Genomic DNA, 24,794 nt, shown 5'->3' with positions numbered 1-24,794 from the left:
AGGGAGGGTGAAAAAGGTACACCTGTCATTAGGGTGTTCCCACTGGCTGAGGCCTTACTGTATTGAGATTGGCTATCAATATGGTGATAACTGGTATAGTCAGAAGATCAAATATTATAGATGAGATAAAACAGTCAAGTTTTTCTTAAGTGTTTGAGATCTAACACTAAATAGTAACAGGAGTAAGCTACATAAAAAACAAGAATTACCTCCTACTTGGGAAATGAGCTCTTAGGTCAAATCTTCAGGTGATAACTGTTAGCGTCCCCAAAATCCTGGGGGGGGGGCCAGGAGGATCAAAGGTTCCATTTTCTGATGCCTAATATATACTTTTATAGAATAAAAAATACACTGGCTTCAATTTTTAAAGAGGAATAAAATTCAAAAAAGTTTCATCCGGTCCTCACGGCCCTAGGTGGTACACTGGGTTTATCACACCTCAGCCTAACCAACAGCCAATGTTGAAGGATGAAACGACCTAGGTATACAGCAGTGGGGAAAGTCACACCTTAAATTCCTTTCTACACGTTTCTTTAAAAGTTCAAATATAATGAACTTCTTGTTGCTGCGTGCTGTTGAGTTGATTCCAACTCATAATGACCTTATATGACAGAATAGAACTGCCTATAGGGTTTCCTAGGCTGTAATCTTTATAGGAGCAGATCGCTGGTCTTTCTTCCTCGGAGTGACTAGTGGGTTCGAACTGCTGACTTTTTTGGCTAGTAGCCAAGTGCTTAACCACTATGGCACCAGGGCTCCTTAGCAATTCTAAATCTTTCAAATTCAGAACCTGTCATGACTTTTTTTTTTTCTTCTTAATTTTATTGTGCTTTAGGTGGAAGTTTACAGCTCAAGTTAATTTCTCATTCAAAAATTTATACACATATTGTTTTGTGCCACTGGCTACAAGACTTTTTAATAAAGAGAATTTAACTGGAAAAAATAAACTCCAAACCCCGAACACTGAAAGTATATTAAATGTAACTTTTAGAATAGTTCTAGAAATAAACACTCATTTGGAAGTTCTGCCAAGGTTATTATTAAACAAGCACAGCCACTTTTTTTTCCTGTTGCCATTACTTTGCCACAAAGTGGTCCCTGAGGGCCATGCCCCTTTTCCTATTGGTGCAATTATCAAGAATAGGTGGGCACTTGTCTTTCTGCCACAGCATAAGGAGTGATGAACCCAGGCGACCACCAGAGGTATCTTCTCCTCCAGTTCCATGGGAAAGAAGTTAACAGGAACAGCAGTTGGGGGTTTTCTGTTCTAAAGATGGATCCTAAGGAGAGATGTTTTTAAAACTAGTGGCTGTTTGGAATAATGTTTCTCATTGTGGAGGGTTAATACAAATTGCAATACTCAGGTAATACTGAAATGTATCACAGAGATAAAAGATCTCAGACTGCGTGGTTGGCGTTGGTGGGTTACGTAAGTGTGTTCAAATGCACTGGGTGACTTGGCAAATGACTCGTTCTCTGAACATTAGTTTTACACTTGCCAAATGGAAGGTTCCAGGGTTGTCGGAAGATTAAGTGAGGTGATGCATGTAAAATGCCTAGCTCAGTGCCTGGTAGAAGTCAAGTGTCTGATCACTGGGCTGCTGTTATCACCACCATCATCACAATGAGGCTGGCACCAGGGCCTCTTCTACCTCAAGTCATCCTCCCCGTTTTCCCCGTACTTCCTCTACTGGAGAGTGGGTTGAAGGAAGAAAAGAATGAGGGGGAGTGAGACTGGGGAGTGAAAAAGCTTGGGAATTACTTCCCTGGAAGAATATTTAACATGCTGTTTTTTCTCTGCAAAACTGGTTCATAAAACCATTTAGATGAGTACCGACCAAAACTGTTCAGGAGTATTAAAGGCAAACACACTCCCTAATTCAGAGCAAGTTCAGCAAAAGCTGGAGACCCAGGGGGCTCTCCTGGTGCTACGGGAGATATGGACGTGAATGTTCCTTCAAGATCAGATCTGCTGGCCACAGGGTTTCTGGGTAGGACTTCATAGCAGAGTCACCTGAGCAGCATTAAAAAAAAAAAAAAAAAATGACTGTGAGGGGCCACTGCCTAGACTTGCTGAATCAGAGTACCAGGTGTAAAAAGCACTTCAGATGTTCCTGGCGTGGCCTTTGGTGAACAGCCTTTACACGAACAGCCAACCTTGACTGACCACTTGCTATGTATGAAAGGAGCCCTGGTGGTGCAGTGGTTAAGTGCCCAGCTGCTAATCAAAAGTTCAGCAGTTCAAACCCACCAACTGCTCCCCAAGGGAAAGATGTGGCAGTCTGCTTCTGTAAAGATTACAGCCTTGGAAACCCTCTGCTCTGTTGAATAGGGTTGCTGGGTCAGAACTGACTTGACAGCAATGGGTTTGGTTTTGCTATGTATGAGCAAGGAACTGGGGAAAGAGGCATAGATTATTATTTTATTTCACCTTCACACAATCCTATGAGGTGAGTGTGATTCCTGTCTTGCTGAAGATCAGAAAAGAGAATAATTTGCCCAAAGCCGCACAGCTAAAAGTGGTGGATCTGAGATTCAAACCCAGGCAGAAGAGTATGGCAGCAGTCCAAGAGGCACACTGCTCTGGACCAATTCTAGGTCCATTTTAACTCCACCCCGGGAACCTGGGCTCTGCACGATTCCGGGCGGATGCACTGCCAACTCTGCTGCAGGGAGCGTGAAGGCCACCACCTGGGAGGCACGCAGTCAGTGCCTGCTGGAGAGATGACTGAGCGAATCTTCTACGTCTCAGCAGAGAACACTGCCACGAGAGATTTGGCAGCTCCAACCCGTTTCTGACTGGCAACGTCTAAAACTCCTGGTGGCTTAGCAGTTAAGAGTTCGGCTGCTAACAAAAAGGTCAGCAGTTCGAATCCACCAGGCACTCCTTGGAAACCCTGTGGGGCAATTCTACTCTTTCCTATAGTGTCGCTGAGTTGGAATCAACTTGATGGCAAAGGATTTGGTTTGGTTTTTAAAACTCCTGGAGGGTGGAGTCAAAAAGGCCTCTGTGCCTAGAGGAGATGGCAAAGCTCATGTTCTTCACTCAGGAACATGCCCATATCCTTACTCAACCTACACTGTAACACGGTTAGTTATTTACTTTCTAGGTATCAGCAGACTGGGAGCTGATCACTCAGAAGGCAGAGGAGGCTGCCAAAGACCGGCAGGCAACTGGACAGGCAGAGCTGTCTTGTGTTTTTAGGAGGTAATGAACAGCTCTCACCCCTTAATGTTCTCGTAGGGCATCAAGTTTATTACGATGCTTGGGTTCTAATAACACGGGTGCTGAGTCATTGAGAAAAGGTTATATTATGCTTGCTGTACTCTGCTTCAGCTGGTAGGAAAATGATTCATCACAAAAATAGTCAAAGCTAAAAAAGGTGCTTTGAACTTAGCTGAATTTTCCAGAAACGGAAACCTTACTCTTACACTAGTGGAAAAGGAACCATTACTATAAGTCTCTAATGCCTTTATTATAGGAAACCATCAAGTCATAAACCTTCACTGATATCGATTTATTAACAAACCCTGGGGTTAAGGAAGGCTTTGGCTGAAAAGGTCCTGCTGCTGAGGACGTGCCCGCCAGCGATGGACACAGTGAGACCCATAACAGCGATGTGAATACTTACAGGGACTGACATCTCTGTACCTGTTTCGGTTTTTGTTTTTAGGAAGTTTGGCCACTTTACACGGAAAGTCACTGGCTTCGTGTCGGATATCCTGCAAAAAAAAAGGATACAGAGTTTTGTTTTGAAAACTCCGGCATCAGAAATTCATCCAAACATTACCTGAGCACCAGCTATGTGCCAAGTACTGAGCAGACCCAGCGCAGAAACGGGTTTCAAAGATAACCAGTGGTGTGGGAAATGTCCAAGGGCACAGGAAGAAAACAGAAGGGAACCACCACCACGACTGAGTTGCGGCATGGGGCTTGGAGCCGGAAAGATATGCAAGAGGGCAGAGAGATGGAAAGGGAGGAAAAGGCATCTCACTCAGGAAAACCCAGCACAGGCAAGGGCAGAGGGGCTGCCATTCCATCTTATGTAAGGAAAGGTGAATGGGCCAAGGTGGGAGGGGTGGTCCAGGAACACAGGTGGGTGGTCCAGATCATGAAGAGCCTTGAAGGTCAGGCCTGGGAGCGCCAACTGTAATCTTTTGTAAAGCAACAGTTATTAAGAGCAGATCAAACGCCCTTTTATACCATCAAATGCTCCCGCTGCTTTTCTGGGAGATGGTACGCACATTCCGCGACTCCAAACTGTCAGAAAGAGGAAGAGCCTGGGCTAACAAAAAAATCGCCCATGCCTACTGGGAGAGATGGTGGACTAAGCAAACGTGGCTAACTTGACTCTGTACCAAAACACCATGGGAATTAAACAATCTACTTTTAATTTATAGTTTATTACAGGCAGTCACCACGTTACAAATGAGATCCATTCCTAAGTCTGTCTTTAGGTCAGGTCAGAACAGGTACATATGGTTCTTATTTACCATCAGTTAGTCAAATGTCTGTCTTAGTATATAGTACATATTTTACCTTTCTGTGCATATAAAACGCTTTAAAAACACTTCCAACCCACACAGTGTTTCCACGAGCGTCACAAAGTAGTATGTGCGTTCCTTATTATGAACCATTGCATTTAACTCAAATTTTTAATATAATAGGTTTTATAGGGGTCCATTCTTAAGAACGAGTTGTTTGTAAGTCCGATGTTCATAACTGGGGACTGCCTGTGTTATTAAAAGACAACTCACAGTGGGAGAATAGGAGAGAAGACAACAGTAACAGAATTCTGGAAGTTGGAGATCAGGCCAATTGGTAGTTGGGAGATCAGAGGATGCTCAATTACAAGTGAGCAGGGGGGAAAGCTGAGAACCAACCCAATTTCCACCTCCAGGGTCCTCCAGGACTGGAGGCATCAGGCCCCTCTGGAAAGCGGGGGGGGGGGTGGTGTCACTGCAGGGGATGGAGGTCCGACGGTTTGAGAAGAACCAGACCCCTCCCCCAATCCATGCTGCTAGGTGACTGCACCTGACACTTATCCAGAAATCTGTAGGCGTATTTTCTAGAAAATGTTAAATTGCACTGGAGGCAGATTAGCACAATGGTTAAGTGTGAGTGCCACATCAATAATGGGGTTAAGTGAGACCTGTGCCCTCTGTTCCGTTAGCTACACACACTGCTGGTGGCCAGACCTCTGCCCTCCAGGCAGAAGAGAAGAGCGCTCTCTAGGTCACCTGACAGAACAAGAGGAAAGACCAAAGATACCATCACCAGGGTGTGCAACTCACAATCCACTTAAAGCCCGTGGCTAGCTCAGTGCTGACAAGCTCCTCACCCAGCTCAGAGCTCTCAACTTGCCTTGTAAACCCCCAGTCTTCATCGTGCATGGACAACCACTGATTATAAAATGTCAGAGGAAAGTCTCAAATATAAAAGAGATTAAAAAACAAAGCAAAAGAAGAAAAAATGCCCCTTAAAAGAAATAAGCTGGAGAGAGAAGAAAGCCTTTAAAACAACAACGTATTATGAATATATTCAGCAAGATAAGACATTGTATCCAGGAATCAAGAACAGGATGTTATATAAAAAAAAAAAGTTTCTCTTGGAGCTTAAAAACATGATAGCAGAAATGACAAGCTCAACTGAAGAGTCAGAAGATGAAGAAGAAATCTTCCAGCAAGTCAAGTCCCCTTCTCCACGAAAAAGTAAGAGAAAGTTAGCAAAACAAAACAAAAAATAGAAGGGAAGAAAACGCAAAAAAATAATGCCAGAATATCTCCCAGCTTTGAAGGACAGGGCTCATCAGGTATTCACCACAATGAGGAACGCAAACGTATACTAAGACACATCAGTGGTTGCCTGGGGTGGCAATGCGGATGGAATTGACTGGGACCAGGAGCACAAGTGAACTTTTTGGGGTGACAGAATTGTTCTGTATCTTAATTGTGTTGGTGGTTACACGGGTGTAGACACTGGTTAAAACTCATTGAATTGAATGCTTAAAATGGGAATATCCTATTACTTATAAATTAAACCTCAAAGGTGGTTAAAAAATTTATTGAAATACGTACCTAAGATCTGTTCATTTCATATGTGTGCACATACCTTAGTTTAAAAATCTTTTAAGATAGGACATTTCGGAGGCTTCTACTCAACACTGAATAGTTAAAGAATCATTCAAAGTACACCTCTGCATTTTGGGGATGGGATCACCCTACAGTAGAATTTTTACAAGGGGAAAAGTAAATATACCAACATGTAACAAATAGATTCTCTACCTACCTCTCCTTTTCCTAAACTATGATTTAACTGGGCTAGAAAGATTTACACTTGCTTAATAAAGTTTAAACAAAACATCTACTAAGCTGGAGATCTTACAGGAGGCAAGGAAGTGAGCATGGCGGAGACCAACACTACCGGACTCACTTCTAAAGCTACAGCTCTTGATTTCCCACCCTCCCCCACTCATTTAATAAAACAGATGATCTCACAGTGAATACAAAACTCTGGTAACACAGAACAAATCAGGGCCCCGAGTGAATGAATTCTAAAATTTATTCAGGAAAGCTCATTATCCATTACTCAATGACCTCCCAAATCCAATCAGGCAAAAAGTCAAACTAGACTGAAAAGCTGATTTATTTCCAATTTGAGATTTCTATTTTTCTTGAAAATATGGAGGCATAAAAGCCAGTCCAGCTGCAGAAACATTTTCGTGTTTACACAAGCACATCGTTAAGTTAAACACAGCAATCGTGGTTTAAATACGCTTTTCTCTTCCATCTCTTAACTGGGTGAATGTCTCCTATCGGCTCCACGGTGAAGTGTGTTGCTCACTTTAAAGCTACCCCACCAGAGGCGGCAGAGCCAGCATCCGTCAGCAGTACGAATCCGCCTGGCACGTACTCCCCTCTGTCCCCTCCTAGCCACAGCCCAGACCCAGAGTAGGCACTTGTAATGGATTGAATTGTGTCCCCCCAAAATATGTGTCAACTTGGCTAGGCCATGATTCCTAGTGTTGTGTGGTTGTCCTCCACTTTGTGATTTGCTGTAATTTTCCTATGTGTTGTCAATCCTAATCTCTGCCTGTGGTTAATGGGAAAAGATTAAACCAAAAACCAAACACGCTGCCGTCAAGTTGATTCCAACTCAAAGTGACCCTATAAGGACAATGCAGAACTGCCCCACAGGGTTTCCAAGGAGCAGGCTGGTGGATTTGAACTGCCGACTCTTTGGTTAGCAGCCGAGCTCTTAACCACGTTAAAGAGGATTAGGGTAGGATGCAACGCCCTTACTCAGGTCACAGAACTGATCCGATGTAAGGGGAGTTTTCGTGGGGTGTGGCCTGCACCACTTTTTACCTTACAAGAGATAAAAAGAGAGAGAGCAGAAAGGTAGGGAACTCATGCCACCAAGAAAGACGCCTGGGGAGTGAAGCGTGTCCTTTGGACTAAAAGCTCCTAGACCCAGGGTAAGATTGATGACAAGGGCCTTCCCCTGGAGCCAACAGAGAGAGAGAAAGCCTTCCCCTAGAGCTGGTGCCCTGAATTTGGACTTCTAGCCTCCTGGACTGTAAGCGAATAAATTTCTCTTTGTTAAAGGCATCCACTTGTGGTATTTGTTAAGCAGCACTACACAACTAAGATAGCACTCAACATAGTTTTGTTGCCTGAATTAATGAATGGTTCTAGAGGTCCCCCAAAGCTCTGAGAGTCCTTACTGCTATACTACATGATTCATCTTACAGGACAGGGATGTTCCTGAAAGGGTACATGCTAAAGTAAATGTCTGATCAAATCCTATATCCTCAATTACTTCTTAAAAGATGTAAGTTATTAATTATTATTATTATTTGTTTTATACTCAGGTCACACAGCCTCCTGATATCACCAAAATAGTTAATGTAACATGATTCAAAGCAGAAAGCATTTTTTTAATATAATTTTTACTGTGCTTTAAGTGAACGTTTACCAATCAAGTCAGTCTCTCACACAAAAACCCATATGCACCTTGCTACACACTCCCAATTACTCTCCCCCTAATGAGACAGCTCGCTCTCTCCCTCCACTTTGTCTTTTCGTGCCCATTTCACCAGCTTCTAACCCCCTCCACCCTCTCATGTCCCCTCCAGGCAGGAGATGACAACATAGTCTCAAGTGTCCACCTGATCCAAGAAGCTCACTCCTCACCAGCATCCCTCTGCAACCCATTGTCCAGTCCAATCCATGTCTGAAGAGTTGGCTTCGGGAATGGTTCCTGTCCTGGGGCAAGAGAAGGTCTGGGGCCAGAAAGCATTATTTTTGAATGGTTCTGGCAGTGGCCTCTATTGTACAGGTCCAGAGAAAGAAAACACTCCAGTGGTACCTTTCACCCACTAGAACTGTGGTGAACTATAGGGGCCCTTAGCATCGATCACATCTAAGCCTCTCCACCCCCTCGCCATTTTTTACAAATGGTTGCCTCGTTTGACTGCCGGAGCGGTTGGTTACCTAATATTTGATGGAAGCTACGGACTCTCAGAAATGGACAGCGCTAGACTGAAGGCAAATGCAGAAGTACGTGACGGCGATAATTTAAAATGCAGTAAGTGAGCATGCAGGGTATCTACTTCCCGGAACACTTGCGCCTGTCACTGACTGGGAAGATATGTACAGAAAGGCGGGGTGGGGAAAGGCAGCGGCTAGACTAAAATTTTGGGAACCAAATCTTCAAAGCAATGTGTGCTGAACAGATTTTGTTAATCATAAATCTCATTATAAACAACATAAAATCTCTCAGTAACGAGGTATACCCCAAGAAATATACAAGTCATCAAAGTCAGGGGGTAAGTGTCTTTGAAGTCAAAAGCGATGCTGTATCTTTTACATATGGAAGTTAATGGGACAATATAGTTTCCTACAAAAATCTCAGGACAACATTTCTACTATATTTATCCATACATTCACATAGCCAATATGCAAGAAATCATATACTCAACATTGTTAACTTTTAAGATAAACTACAATGCTCAGTTAATAAAGAAAAAGCTTAAACCAATAACCAATACTAGCTAACCAGCAACTGAGCTTGTTTCGGTTTAGATTTTTAAAATGCCTGCCCATTAGGATCTTTTGTGGTAGCTGGAAGAGAGGCAGAGGAAGGGAGGGAGGAAGGAACAAAGCTGGTCAGCAGCGACCAGCAGCAGGATATACAGGAACCATCCCTGGCAGAGCTCCAGGGAGTACTGGGTCATCTCATACTCCGGTCTGGGGCAAGGTTAAAAGATAATGGAGTCACAAATCACAAAGAGAACAATTACGTGCATTTGGAAAACTACATGGAAAAAAGAGAATCAAAAACGGCTTTACAAACTCCCCACGAATCAGGGGACCAGGGTGAGAAGGGGAGGTCTAGGACCTCCTTCACCAAGCTGGCTAGGAGGACTTCCTGTGGAGACAGAAGGCCTGATTTCATGCTTTGATGCACACCCTCTGCTCTAAATACCCAGCGATGGTCAACTGAATATAGAGAAAGCCACAGAGGCAGAGCCAGGCTCAAAACCAACAAGGGAGGATGAAAATGAAACAAAGTGACCTGCAAAGCAAAATACCAACGCCACTGAAGGTAACAAATTCTAAAAAAGGTAACCAACAAATCAACCAGAAAATAAGTCTGTTCCATGTGAAATTTATTTCCTAGCCGGGCAGGGACTTTAAAGATAAATATATTTAAGATCAGGGGTACACGAAGGAGTCATGCATAAGGAGGAAGCTATTGTGAGTAACAATAATCTTTAAAATCGGGGTACAGGACGAAGTCATGCATAAGAAAGAAGCTATCGTGAACAACAACAGGGAAGCATGGAACCAGAACAAGCAGATGGAAAAGAACAAATGAGAAATCTTAGAAATGAAAATGATAATCACTGAAATTTAAAAAGCCTCCATAGTCAAGATAAACTCTAGACTGAACATAGTCAAAGAATTTGTAAATGCAAAGCTAGTACATAGGAATGCAGCCAGGATGCAGTGTGGAGAAACATGAATGAAAGAGGTGTGCACTCAGAGACATGGAGGACAGAGACAGGCCCAGCACTCACCCACGAGAACATCAGTACCCTGCGCTCAGAGACACTGAGGACAGAGACAGGCCCAACACTCACCCATGAGGAAATCAGCACCCTGTGCTCAGACATGGAAGACAGAGACAGGCCCAGCACTCACTTACAAGGAAATCAGTACCCTGCGCTCAGACACGGAGGACAGAGACAGGCCCAGCACTCACCCACGAGGAAAATCAGTACCCTGCGTTCAGAGACATGGGGGGCAGAGACAGGCCCAGCACTCACCCACGAGAACATCAGTACCCTGCGCTCAGAGACATGGAGAACACAGACAGGCCCAGCACTCACCCACGAGGACATCAGTACCCTGCGCTCAGAGACATGGAGAACACAGACAGGCCCAGCACTCACCCACGAGGACATCAGTACCCTGCGCTCAGAGACATGGAGGACAGAGACAGGCCTAGCACTCGCCCACAAGGAGATCAGTACCCTGCGCTCAGACGTGGAGGACAGAGACAGGCCCGATACTCACCCACAAGGACATCAGTACCCTGCACTCAGAGACATGGAGGACAGAGAAAGGCCCAGCACTCGCCCAGAAGGAAATCAGTACTCTGCGCTCAGACACAGAGGACAGAGACAGGCCCAGCACTTGCCCACAAGGAAATCAATACCCTGTGCTCAGACATGGAGGACAGAGACAGGCCCACCACTCGCCCACAAGGAGATCAGTACCCTGCGCTCAGACATGGAAGACAGAGACAGGCCCGATACTCACCCACGAGGACATCAGTACCCTGCGCTTAGAGTCACGGAGGACAGAGAAAGGCCCAGCACTCGCCCACAAGGAAATCAGTACCCTGCACTCGGACACGGAGGACAGAGACAGGCCCAGCAGTCACTCACGAGGAAAATCAGTACCCTGCGCTCAGAGACATGGAGGACAGAAACAGGTCCAGCATTCGCCCACGAGGACATCAGTACCAAGACACACTAGTGTAAGGATGAAGGCAGAGGATATTGGGGATAGATAACCTCCAGAGTAAATGATCTTCTGGAAGCCTAACAGAGCTTTAACATTGTCCTTTACTTAATTTTTAAGAACTCTATGGTTCACAGCCATTTAAAACACCCAATCCAAACCGATGGCTGTTGAGTCGATTCCGACTAATAGCAACCCTATATGACAGAGTAGAACTGCCCCACAGAGTTTCCAAGGCTGTAAATCTTTACTGAAGCCAACTGCCAGGTCTTTCTCCTGCAGAAAAGCTGGTGGGTTCGAATCGCTGACCTTTGGGTTAGCAGCTAGGTGCTTAACCACTGTACCACTAGGGCCCCTGTCATTTAAAACAAGAAACCTTTAAAAATATCAAAAAGGGACTGCTCTCATTGAAGGCGACCCTAAATCATTTATAAGAACAAAGCCACATCATGTATTTGTGGTTCGTACTGCAGCCATTTTCGATACTCGAAGGTCTTATGCAGGTCTTGAACTGAGAATTATTTTGCAGCTGCAACATGACTCATTTGAAAATGATCAGCTTGCAGACACCCATGGCTATGGTGTTCTACTTCTGAAAAGCTTTAATGCAGATAAAATGAATTTGGGCCTTAAAGGGGAATCTGGAAGAGGGTGGTACCAGCATTCTCAGATCGTCACAGCAAGCCACCGGAGCCTTTGCTGATATCATTTCTGTACAAAATTAGAATAAAATCATTAACGCACAGCTATAAAATCGCTTTTTCAAGCGCCACTGACTTTAAACCTCATTTTTTACTGTTCTTAATAGTATCTGTTTGAAAAAAAATCACTTATGTTTTCTGCTAAACGTCATGAATTTCACCTTGGACAGAAATCAATAGGGAGAAAATGAATCAGACTTACAGTAACTGATGTCAATAAAACATATTGGAACCAGTATCTTTTTAAATGCTGAGAACTGCAAAACTGTTCCTGTAAAAGAACAGTCTAAAAAATTAAGTCTACTTTCACTTCTGTTTTGTTTACCTTCTGCTTTCCATAAGGACGGCTGAAGAATTTCAGGGCCTGGGGTGTTGGCAGTTTGCCGGAGGACAGTCGCAGGGCTGACTAAGGACACAAGTAACTGGCGGCCATCTGAAAGTAGAAGGTTTACACCTTCCCTTACAGGGAAGCAGACTACCAACCGCCAGCCGCCTCCCTCTGGGGCTAACTTCCCGACACTTCTCGGTCCCAGGCCAGGAGGCATCACAGGAAACTACAGGGTATTCCTGCTCGGAAATAACCAGGAACCAGACTTATAAAGCTGGTATTGCTGATGATGCCATTGTGCGCCGTTTAGGAATGTGAATGGGAGGAAGACAGAGTAACAAAATGAAACCAGCTTTGGTTAAGAATTGTTTTTAATATTCCCAGACCAGGAGAGCAGTGTGAGATGCCGTCAGCAGAACTACGGCGAAAGTATAGAGTATACTGCTATTATCAACCACATGCATCTCGTTAGTACAGGCAGCCCTTGACTTAAGGCCGTACTTAGAACCGTTCTGTTTTTTTTTTTAAACATCTTATCGCTAATAATATGGGCTACACACAATGTCGCGGCAAGTAATTTGCTGATGTTATCGTTCTCAGATGTTCATTCACAGATGAAAACTAAAATAAAAAACAAAAAACCAAGGTATTCTGACCTTGGACAGAGTTGTCCGAACAGAACCCTGTGGTAAGTCGGGGACTACCTGTACTTTCTACATGTAGTGTACTTTTCTACACACCATTTAGAGGATCCGGGGTGAAGAAGTAACTAAGTGTGAGACAGGACCAATGCCTAAAGGCATTTAGAGTGATAGTTCTGCAGAGAGGCCACAAAAATAGAACAACTTGGAGAGGAAGCAGGTAACCAAGCTCTTCTGTATGGCTTTCCAAAGAACTCTGTGTGTGTGAAGCAAGGTTTAGACTTAATTCATGAGTTCCTTCAATCATCCAGATGTTTACTGAACACCTACTATGTGGTAGGCACTAAGGATATCAAGACGAACAAGAGGGACAAACTCCATGCAGCTTGGTTCCAGTGGAGAGGACAGATAAACACATGCAAGGCCCTGAATGAGGCCCTGTCAAGAGTCATCTTTACAAACATAACCAGGACTAGTCATCAAGGTTATAGAGAGGATTTATCATGAAAGAGAATAGATTAGACCACTGGGCTACCACCCACCCCTCCATCTCCCAATTCCACACCAGGGATGTGATCACTCTCTTAAAGGCAGAACGCATGGTTCGAAGAAGGCCCTGACTTCATCTGCGCCTGGAGTTTTCTTTAGGCTCCTTCCTGTTGGTTAAATTCGGGGCTCTGAAGCTGAAACGTGCCCAAGAACAACAGCACTAGGCTGCGCACATAAAATCACATGCATTGCACTTTATGGGTAATTTAAGGATAACTTGGTCTACACACAAATTTTTCATCTTTTTTTAGATCCCAAATCAATGAGTAAAGGAGCACCGGTGGCAGAACATTTAAGCGCTCAGCTACTAACTGAATGGTTGGTGGTTCAAACTCACCCAGCGGCTCCATAGGAGAAAGACCTGGAGATTTGCTCCTGTAAAGATTAACAGCCTAGAAAACCCTATGGGGCAGTTCTACTCTGTCATATGGGGTTGCCATGAGTCAAAAACTGACTCGACAGCACCTAACAACAACTATCCATGAAAGATGCAACTCTATGAACACAAAGCTAATTTAGGATGCTGCTTAAAAACCAGCATTGATCTTAACTTCAGGACTTCCAGAGAAAAATTTGTGACATTTTGGTGGAAGAAAAGTTTACTGAATAACAACAACAGAAATTACCAGTTTACTGAGTGCTTACTATTACCATGCCAAGGCATGATATGTCCTATCGCGAGGTTACAAGAGACAGAAACCCATTGTAGTCCATACGCCTGTAGTTTTCTACACATTTTCCTCACTACGAAGTCATGCAATACCCAGGGTTATAAAATTCCTACTCAAGAAACTGTCCAAATGCAAGCATGTGAAAGTAAAGGGGCTAACTTTAGAGCTACTCTAATTTGGTTATTTTTAAGTAATTTACTTATAAATGCTGTTTTTTTAAAATCATTAAGAAACCTCTAGCCAGTGAGCTTCCAGCAACTGGTAGGTTTCAGAAGTTACAAGGCTGCAGTGCACATTATGCCAGACAGGATACATTTGGGGATGTATTCTGAAGAACAGAATCTCACACAAAAATTAAACTCCAAGAATATTATATTCCTTTTTTTTTTTTAGCCTATTATATTAATTAGAATGGCTGCTATCATGTCTAAGAAATAACACACACAGATGGGTTTAAACATGGCTTTTCTAAAATAATCAGCTTCCTCACACCATAGATTTTTTTAAAAAATAAACTTACTTCATGAGGTGTAACATCTATGGAAAAGTACTCAAATCACAAGTGTACAGCTTGATGAATCTGTGCAAATAACACAACGGTACGAGCACCAACACCTGGATCAAGAATTAGAATATTCTGGCATTCCACTTATGCCTCCTCCAATCACTACTGCCCTCTTACCAAAGGGAACCACTCTCCTGACTTCTAATACAATAGATTAGTTTTGCCTGTGTTTGAACTTTACGTAAATGGGTCCATAAAGCACATTCTCTTTTGTGACCGGCTTCATGTCCTAAAAACGACGTTCAAGAAATTCACCAGAGAAATCCGTCCCTCTTCTTTGCTATTTAGTATTCCACTGTATGTTACAATTTATATATCCTGTCTACTATACATGAACATCTGAGTTGTTTCCGCTGACAATTATGAACAGAGCTGCTACAAATATTCTAACATGTCTTTTGGCCCACATCTTACACGTTTCATACTTAGAAATGAACTAGTAAAGGAGCTGCGTATTGTTTGGCTTTAGCGAATAGTACTGCCAAACAAGTTTCTAAAGTGGTTATGTCAACGTACACTCTCACCAGCAGGGAGAAGCGTTCCAGCTGTCCTCCATCCTTGCCAACACTTGGTGTTCTACTTGGTGGATATGCAGAGGTGTCTCACTGTGATTCTGGTTTGTATTTCCCTGATGATTAATGGTAGTATCTTCACCAGTTTAGCAGATAGTTTGGAGATCCTCTTTTGTACAGTGCCTGCTCAAGTTGTTCATCTACTTTTTCCTATTTGGCTGTCTTTTTCTTAATGATATGCAGGTGTTCCTTATGTATTCTAGGCACAAGTTCTCTGGTGGATGTACATATTGCAGACATCTCTGCGGCTTGCTTTTTCACCCTCTGTGTCAGCTGGCTTTTGCTGTGTATCAAACGACCCCCAAACTTTGTGGCTTACAACTACTAACAACAACCTATTGTACAGGTTGGCCATTGGGCTGGTCTTAACTAGGATGGCTTGTCTCTGTTCTATGTGATGTTGGCTGAGCTCACATACGCACATGGGGTTAGCCTGTGGTCCAGTGGGCGCACTCACATATCTCATGTGTGGCTAGTTGTCAACAGGGGTGATGATAGTAACCAGGCCATGTGTTGCTCATCACCCAACAGTTTAGCCTGGGCTTGTTCACATGGTGGTGATGTAGAATTCCCAAAAGCAGCAAGAGAGGGCAAGCCCCAATGTGCAAGTACTTTTTAAGGCCTCTGCTAGTGTCACGTTTGCTAATATCCTATTGGTCAAAGCAAGTCACATGGCCAAGCACAAACACAAAAGTGACAAAAGAGATGCCACCTCCTAATGGGAGTCACACTCAGGAATATGTCGACAGGGATGGAAGGAATTTGTGGCTATTTCTGCAAACAAATCTACCACACTCTCTTAAGGTGTCTTGATAAACAAAAGTTAATTTAAACGTAGTTCAATTTATCAATCATTTCCTTTATAGTTAGGTGTTTTTTGTTTTTGTTTTGGTATCTGGTTTAAGAATCATTTGCCTACCCCAACTTCATAAATTCATTCTCCTACACTATCTTCTGAAAGCTCATCTAAAGAAGAAAAATGTTTTCAGAACATTTTAATTTATATGTTGATTATTATGCCCCAAAATGTTCCAATGAAGATATGCAGACAACAATATAAGCCATGTCTGTCCATTCCAGCAGCGGTTCATGTGCACAGTATGTACAGCTTTAATGCCAAAGCGCCACTTGGCTAGAAGGCACTCAATGTCTGCTTGACTTTGCACATGTAGTGGTTTGTCTTTCTGCCCTTTTCTAATTCATATAAGCTCTTTACATATATTCAAGCCATCAGCTCCTTATTTGTGCTGGAAACCACTTTTCCAATTTATTTGTCTGCACGTTTAAAAAATGTGCTGTATGGGAAGTTCAACGTAAGTGCGGGCAAGTCCTTGCCAACTGCTGAGAGAGCAGTAACACTGGAGCTGCTGCTGTTGATTGAAGATTGAGTGGTTTGGGTTTTTCAATTCTTCCTACAGTGAATACGTATTACTTGTGTAGTAAAAATTTTTAAAGTTGTTCTAAATTGTTACGCATTCACACCTATTCACCTTTTCCTCTATGGTTTCCCTTATTGCTTCTAAAGTTAAGAAGTTGTCTTCCTCGGTATGGGTAATATCACTTTTTTAAATTTAACTGTAATCTATCTGGACTTTATTTTCCTCCTACGATTTTCAACTATGCCCATTATATTGCCTTTAAGTTACATACTATGCTAAGAATGGGAATTTTTTCTGGTTCAGTCAGTCTAACAGTTCCACTTTGCCCCTATTACACTCAGCGTAATCTTGGTGTTTCTTTACTGCAGAAGCTTTAAAATACATCTTCCTCTCTCTCCCTGAACTCAAACAGTAACAAAATGCAGCTGCCATCTGGTAACTTTGACTTCAGAATGAGCAAAAACACTGTTTTTCAGAGATAGATGAACCATTACAATTCAGGAGAGTTGTTTTTTAAGACGATGATGCAGGCGAGACTCATTCTTTGCAACTATTTAGCAAATTAAAGATCAGGAGAAACACAGCAGATTAAAATACAGTGAATTTTAAAGGTATTTCTGTAGTTAAAATGAATACTGTTACTTTGTTCTCCTGCAAGGAAAGATTGCATAGGAGGGCTCTAGTCCAAATTTCTTTCTTTGTTTTTATCTGGTTTGGATGAGTTGTGTTAAACTTCTAGTGAAATACAGGAAAAAAAATTAAAAACATTGAATTGTTTCTGTTCACCATGCTCGTAAGAAGGTCTGTTTAAAAAAAAAAGTTCTCCACGACAGTTATCTGACTTGTAACTCAGGTGAAGCACCTTTTATTTTATCAAGTTTATTTAATGGCAAAGCAACACTCAGAGTAACTACTTCAAATAATAGCAAGCTAAACTATCTCAACATTTTACTACCTGCCCAACATATTTAGTAAAATAGGATTTTTAAAAGGGTTCTCCTTCCCCCCTCCAGTCATAAACGTTGGGCAACAGCTGCGTAATCTTTAGGCCGTCCGCCTTCCCAGAGCTGAATACATAAAAAATAAATATTCTAATACAGTGGAAACGGGCAGTAAACCTTTGCTGGTAACATATGATCAATTTTTAGAAGCTTCTAAAGGCTGACAGATGCCAAACCCTTCCTTAAAAGGGTTTACTCAATACCTTGATTCCACAACTAAAACTATATAGCGACCAAAATCCATATACATATTGCTAGGCACAGATTCAAGGTCACTGTTATTACATAAATAACTCAGGCTTTACCGATAGCTCGCAGAAGTAATATCCTTTAAAGATATTACAATTAGCTACACAGTTTTCCTCCCTGGCAGGAAAATAGAGCCCTAGGACCAAACACTTTGCAAAGATAAGAATAAATTAAAAACTTTAGAGCCACTAAAATCTAGTCACATTTTCATGCAACAGGATATATAAACTTAAAAAAAAAAAAAATCACTATTAGAATGTTTTCCTACCATGTCAAAAGATTACACAAACAGTAAAAATTTCACTAAAATGTGTTCATTTAAGAACCCCCTGCCCCTCTATTGCCATCATGTTGATGGCTAACTCAGAGACCCTATAGGACAGAGAACTGCCCCATAGGGTTTCCAAGGCTTAAATCTTTATGGAAGCAGACCGCCAAATTTTCTCCCGGGGAGCACCTGGTGGGTTCGAATCACTGACCTTTTGGTTAGCAGCCAAGCGCTTAACCAGGGCTTCACATTTCAGGACAGGATGGTTAAAAAGCCAGAACTGTAAAACACTTTTAAAGGTAATTGGTTTTACCACTTAGGTATAGTCTTTAAAGCTAACTCTTACATAAGATAACAAAGTCAAGTTTTGAGGACCACCTTCAGGATCAAGACCACAATACATAACTGTATTTGCAAGCCAATCTTTGTTCTTGCATTTCAAGTTGTGCCAAGTGTTAATGAGCTGGTAGCTAAGTTCCAGTCCCTGCCCTCAGTGAGTTCCCACTTAGTGGGGGAAGACCAGCTGTGGTCACAATCAAATACCGTTGAATAGAAAGTACTGATGAAAGGGGAAGTCTGTTCTACAAGAAGAAGAGAAAGACATCAAGGTTAGCCAGTAAAAATGAGAGTAGTAACTTCAGGAGAAACTGTGGAGCAGCCACATCTAGTGGAGAGGGAAGAGAGAGAGGGAGAGGTCTTTCAGGTCCTGCTGACCTGTTGCCTGTCCCTGCAAAGTTTGGTTGACATCAATGTGAGGAAATAAGTCATACAGCTATGTCCAAGTTTTTCCCACCAGTCTGTTCTGACGCCGTTGTCTGAAAGGAAACCTCAGCTGGGAAGGCCAGGGGCTAGGCTGGAGAAGGGATGGCCACCAACCACTGGAGCAATCTCAGGAGCTGCTGCTGTGTCACTCTCTCAAGCCCTTGCCACCACACCAATGGCCAGAAAGAAGAGAGTGGCCCACAACCACACTACAGAAGCCTGTGACTGAAGGCTGTGTGCCCAGACTCCCAAGGGTGCACGGGGCACACGGATAATTCTTAAACTTGCCTCTATTCAACACAGTTAGAGGGGCTTTCCAAAAGAGGTAATAGTGAGCCTCTTTGTCTCAAAGGACACTCACCAGATCTGGCTTGCTCATACCACAGGCCAATTCCTGCAGACAGCAGGCGCTCAGTCAGGACTTACTGAATGAGTGTCTAAACCGGTCAAAAAGAACCAAGGGGAAAGCTGTGGGTTTGGAATGAAGAAAACAGGTACAGCATGAGAATGACAATGGAAAACAAAAAAATGACTGTATAAGCAAATATCAACGACCAAACCAACTTTGAGAACTCGGTCTGCTCTCTCTTTGACCCCTTCAAAAGAAGGCTCCCGGTTCATTTTCCAGTAATGAGTAATTTCCTGCTGTGATAACTGGGAATGGTGGGTGTGAGAGCAATGCTTCTAGGAAGAATGCATCTCTTCCCCTCTACTTCTGCCGGCAGCACCATTTTCTCATGCAGTACATTCCTGGAGAAGGCTACACTCCATGTGAGACGGAATTTAAAAAAAAAAAAAAAATTACTTTATTTTATTTTTATTTTTCACACCCTCCCTAAAAAATGAGGGAAAGGACAAGTCAATGGCTGGGCTATGAGGAAGGTTTTTACTTGGAGCTCTTGACACAAGGCTGAGGAGAGGCTCCCACTGGCAGGAGGACCCAATCAAGATGCAGCAGAGTTCTCTGTGGTAAACAATACTTAGGCAGAAAAGTGCTAGCACTATCTTGCTAGCCCCTCGTGCCTAGCGGTCTGCCATGCTGCTCAGCTCCTTGGAAGCTGCGCTCTGAGTGCACATCCAGGCTGTTGGGCACCTCAGCCCAGACCTGAATTATATCATCTTTTTTCCTTGATAGCTGCCCTTCCTCTGAGTCCAAAGCCAAAGTGGTTCTGGCTGCTCTGGTCCCTGAAACATTCAGTTTTTTTTAAAAAAGAATTCTCTGTTATGATGCTGGGATTTTCTTTAGAATAATTCAGAGCTGGGAGGGGGTAATGGACGGAGTGTACAGATGAAAGACTGACCATGAGCTTATACTTGTGGAAATTGGGTGAGGGATACACAAGGGTTCATTGTGCCATTTTCTCTACTATTGTAGGTCTGAAAGTTTTCATTATTGAGAGTCTTAAAAAAGACTCTACTCAAAAAAAGCTAAGTTTTAAAAATTTCTCTGAATCCATCCACAAAAATTAACAGAACAAGGAGAGCAAAACTAACACAGACAGCAACTAAGACAAAGTCAGGAACAAGGTATCCTCTTGAGTCCAAAAGTACAGCAAGTGGGGACAAACCCCCAGCAGCTTGGTAAGACCCATGTGGTATCAGCACCTGTGGGAGGAAGTGGAAAAAAGAACGTAACAGCTGACTGATGGCTCTGCGACCAGCAGAACCCTGTATCACTATTAGGTACTCGCTGGGAGGTGTGACCGGCCAATGTGTGTGGGCAGCCAAAGAGGGCAGATGCTGCAGACTCCCACTCACAGCTGAGCACCAGCACCTGCCCCCTAAGGTGCTGGGGCAGTCTAGGTCCTATAAACTCTGAGAACTAAGCAATTAAAATACCCTTCTAGGACAAAGCCCTGTGCTGAAGAGAACAGACTGACCAAGATATGAACAAAAGGGGCAAAGGAATGAGAAAGTTGAGATAAAAGTCTGGGTGGAGGGAAGAACAGGACTTAGAAAGTCCGAGGCCATTTTTAAAATCACTTCACAAAGACAACTGAAGAGGGAGCTTGAGAGCCTTGAGTTAGGAAATCTATTCTGACCTGCCTCTTCCTTCCTAGAAGAACAGGGCAACTTTGTTCACTTAAAAATGAGCAGCATAAAAGTAGCTGAGTTCCATACAGCATTATTCTAAAAAAGAGAATAAGGGACAAAACAATATCCCTATAGAAAACAAAAGCAAGTTAGGAAGATGCCCTTACAACAGATGAAAATTATTAAGAAAATGACAGAAGCTACAGAATAATATAAATCAAGATAGAAAATCAAAGTAACAAGGTGACTGTAAAAAAGGTAAGATTTAAAAAGAGAGGTGACAAATCAGGAAAGAATTAAAAGAAAAAAAATCTTTTCAGAAATGAAGACTAAATAAGCAGGAACATGAAAGCCAAAAACCGGCAGCCAGTCCCCCGGTTAAGAATGAGATCCATTCCTGTACCTTTTAGTCCAATCGCTAGGTAAGTCAGGACAGGTGCGTACAGTTCTTACCTAGCCTGACTTTAGTGCAAGAGGAGAGCGAAGCCTTTTCAATGATTCAAAAGCTGCATGAGCGGCAAGTGAAGGCGACCGGGATGAAGAATTTGTTGCGAGCAGGGGTTGGTTCGCTGTGAGCATAGGGTTGCTATGAGTCGGAATCGACTCGACGGTGGCTGGTTTAGTTTGGTTTTTGGTAGGGGTTGGTTCAGTCATTTCAAAATGAGGGCAAACTTACATACTATTAAAGGGCAAGTCTGAGTTGTCTGTAAACCGGACGTTTGTAACCCGGGGACTGCTTGGTAAACAGCACTCAATGCCTTAGGAGAAACAGAATGAGGAATTAAAAAATAAATAAATAAAAAAGAACTAAGTTGCTTGTACTATTCTTGTAACTCTTCCCTAAGTTTGAAATTATATCAAACATTAAAAAAAAAAAAAAGATTAAAAAAGTGAGACCCTAAGGAGAGAAATATAACAAAGGAAATACTAAAACTCGGATTCAAGACTTTACTGAAATGAACAACAACAACAACAGTTTTGAAACTACAAACTGAAAGAGCACATTGATTTTTTTGAAAAAGACTCAGAATAGCTGACACCAAGACATGGTGTGGTGACCAATTAGACTCTGAAGAAAAAATGTTAAAAATAAATCCTCTGGGTATCCTGGCAAAAAGACCAGTCACTTACAAGGAAAAGATAATCAAATTGTCAAATGTTGATAGCAAATACCAGAAGACAATAAAATAACATATTTAAATCATTTAAGAAAAGAAAGTCTGATCCCAAGATTTTTATATATAGACAAAATGGCCTTCAAATATAAACGCTGCAGATAATTTATAAACATGCATTAATTCATGCAATATTTTGTCTATAAACTCTTCCTGAGGAATCTAGTAGAGAATGAGCTTCAGGCATCCCACATGACCAGAGAGATTTAAAGGACACAGAGTGTGCGTTACTATTTGCTAATATATTTTTAGGGAGCCCTGCTACAGGGTCGCTCTGAGTCGGAATCGACTCGAAGGCACTGGGTTTGGTTTTGGTTGGTTTGGTGGCACAATAGTTAAGTGCCTCACTGCTAACCTAAAGGCTGGCAGTTTGAGCCCAACCAGTGGCTGTGCAGGAGGAAAGACCTGGTGACCTGCTCCTCTGAAGATCACAGCCAAGGAAACACTACCAGGCAGTTCTGCTCTGTCACATGAGGCCACTACGAGCTGGAGTCAACTCAGCCGCACCCGACAATACCACAATTTATTTTTACAACAAATTTTTTTTTTGCTAATAATAGATCTAAGAGAAAAGGATGGTTGTAAAGGAAATACCACCATGTAATGGTTACAAGCCCTGACAATGTAGAGCACAACTACCAAAAAAACTGGGGCCAGAACAGGAAGAGTTTTTGAAAAGCAGAATCATCTCACTGATTGGTTTTACAGATATCAACTGAGAATACTTCAGATCAGATGCTGGGGCAAAGGGAAGGCGGGGCGAAGAGGGGATCACCAGCTCACCTGGATACTGCTCCCAGCAGGGAGCCACCAGCCAGAACAGAGGGGACTGCGGGTATATCATAAAGACCTTAGTATTTTTGGGGGTGGTTACAGAACACCAGAAAAATACAAACATTCCTAAGTACCAAAATAGCTAACCATTTATGAGATTTGTCATTAAGAATTGTAAAAATAACACACGTCCAGTGTATACAACACAAAAATATAATGGGGAAAAATGCTAACAGTTCAGTAGTGTCTACTCTTCCCCATCTTTCTCCAAACACATGCAAACATAAATAATGAATTCTTGTTGTTTGCTTTTATACAGATAGGATCATACTACAGACATTAATCTATTTATTATCTTGTTATCCAGCCATCAAACCCACCTTCATTTAATCATGCAGTTTTTTCCAGCTGGGTTTTCTAGGTGTATCAATCACAGTGGTAAATAGGATAAATTTGTCTTTCCCAATATTTCAGCAATAATTTAATTTTTCTTATTTATCTAGAATCTCCAAAACCATGTTCAATAAAAACTAAGTTAACAAAAATAACTGTTAATAATTTTAACATGTTTGATAAACAGGTTCTCCTATTTAAGCAGCTTCCTTCTGTTCTTATGATAAAGAGAAAGACGAAGAGTTACTGAATAAGGGCAACTAGAATTCAACAGTTACTACTCATTATGGAGAGTCTAACTTCCACCGCCCAGAGCCCTGGTGGCACAGCAGTTAAGAGTTACTGCCGCCACCCAAGAGGTCGATAATTCGAATCCATCAGCTGCTCCTTGGAAACCCCATGGGGCAGCTCTACTCTGTCCTACAGGGTCGCTATGAGTCGAAACTGACTCAGCAGCAATGGGTTTGGTTTTTTTTTTTTTTTTTAACTCCACCAAGAGATTCTATTCTGGACAGAAAAAGCTCTCTTTTCACCACAATCATACCTAACTGGTTTTGCTTCTAGGTCCTTTCTGTTTGTTTGGACCAAGTCCCTCGACAGTTATCTCCTGCTTTTAAATTTTTGCAGCAGCCTTGCTTCTTTCTGGTTGATGTGTTTTTAGCTACCCCATGTACCTTGATGACCAGTATCAATCATCTTGTCTTCTCTCCTGCTCTCTTCATGCTTTCTGAACCGAGTTCCTCTGAAACAACTTCCTTTTTACTTTTTGTGTCTCTTGTTTCTTTCCTTTTCACACCCCTAAATTGAAAATTGGGGGTGTTCTCTGATTATAAAGGCAACACAGTCTCATTTAGAAAATCCAAGCAACACTGAAAACCATAAACAGCAAGTCAACTGACCACATACATACCAGCCAGGCTGGCAAATATCTTTTCAGTTATTTGTCTCACAGAGAGGGGAGTCAGTAGAGACAGATGACTGACAATCACCTGAGAACTACACACACTCAAGATTAAGAGTGAAGATCTCAAAGCCTACTTTGTTACTGGTACTTTCCTCATGTTTACTCTTCTACTTATTCTGCTCTGCTTAAATTAAGGCAACTTAAAATTTGTATCGCTATTATGCATTTTTCAGACATTGCTGATACTTCAGGACGTTCAGAATGGCAGTATATAGTTCTCTCTTGGACAGAAACCTTCTGAGTATCATTCAATTGTCTGTAAACTCGGGCTTCAAACCTGTTTGTTCAGGTTCACAGCCCAGCTAAGAATTTGCGTTTCTAACAAGGTACCAAAACGATGCTAGGGTTAGGGAGTTGGGTCCAATTCTGAGAATAGTAGCACGGCAAGTGTCCAAATTTATCATAAGAATTGCCTGGGGATCCAGTTAAAATGTAGCTTGAGTCAGTCTGATCCCCAGGTGATTCTTATGTGTAATAAATTTTGAGAACCACTGCTCTACTAGTGGTTCTCAGAACTGGTCCCTAATCCCTAACCAGCAGCGTTAGCATCCCCTGGAGTCTGAAATCAACTCTACTAGCAATGTGTTTGGCTTTTTTGGTTTTGGTATCTTGTTAGATATGCACATTCTCATCAGGGGTGCAAACCAGACAATCAGGTTTGAAGCCCTGCTATAAGCAATCAGTAAGTTAGTAAAGTACATTCAAGTTAATAATCCTGCTTTCAGTCTAACTAT

At 42.4% G+C, this 24,794-nt stretch overlaps 1 protein-coding gene across 6 annotated transcripts in view; it reads right to left on the bottom strand.

The window, feature by feature from the left end:
- The window catches only part of PTPN1 (protein tyrosine phosphatase non-receptor type 1), a 76,073-nt gene that overhangs the window by 20,345 nt on the left and 30,934 nt on the right, over nucleotides 1-24,794 (bottom strand). For 4 of the 6 annotated variants that reach the window (XM_064276214.1, XM_064276215.1, XM_064276216.1 and 1 more), the window contains exon 2: nucleotides 3,653-3,723. Coding sequence is in view for 2 of the 6 variants with exons in the window: in XM_064276213.1 (XP_064132283.1) it covers nucleotides 3,633-3,723 (91 nt within the window). In the remaining 4 variants the exon portion in view is untranslated. Of the gene's footprint in view, nucleotides 1-3,632; nucleotides 3,724-24,794 lie in introns of all 6 variants that reach the window. The other 2 variants (XM_064276213.1, XM_010599430.3) reach the window with 1 other exon arrangement.

This window comes from Loxodonta africana, chromosome 24 (genome assembly GCF_030014295.1).
Source record: "Loxodonta africana isolate mLoxAfr1 chromosome 24, mLoxAfr1.hap2, whole genome shotgun sequence".
Classification (NCBI taxonomy): Eukaryota; Metazoa; Chordata; class Mammalia; order Proboscidea; family Elephantidae; genus Loxodonta; species Loxodonta africana.
The sequence above is the reverse complement of the archived record's forward strand: the minus strand, read 5'-3'. Positions and strand labels throughout refer to the sequence as shown.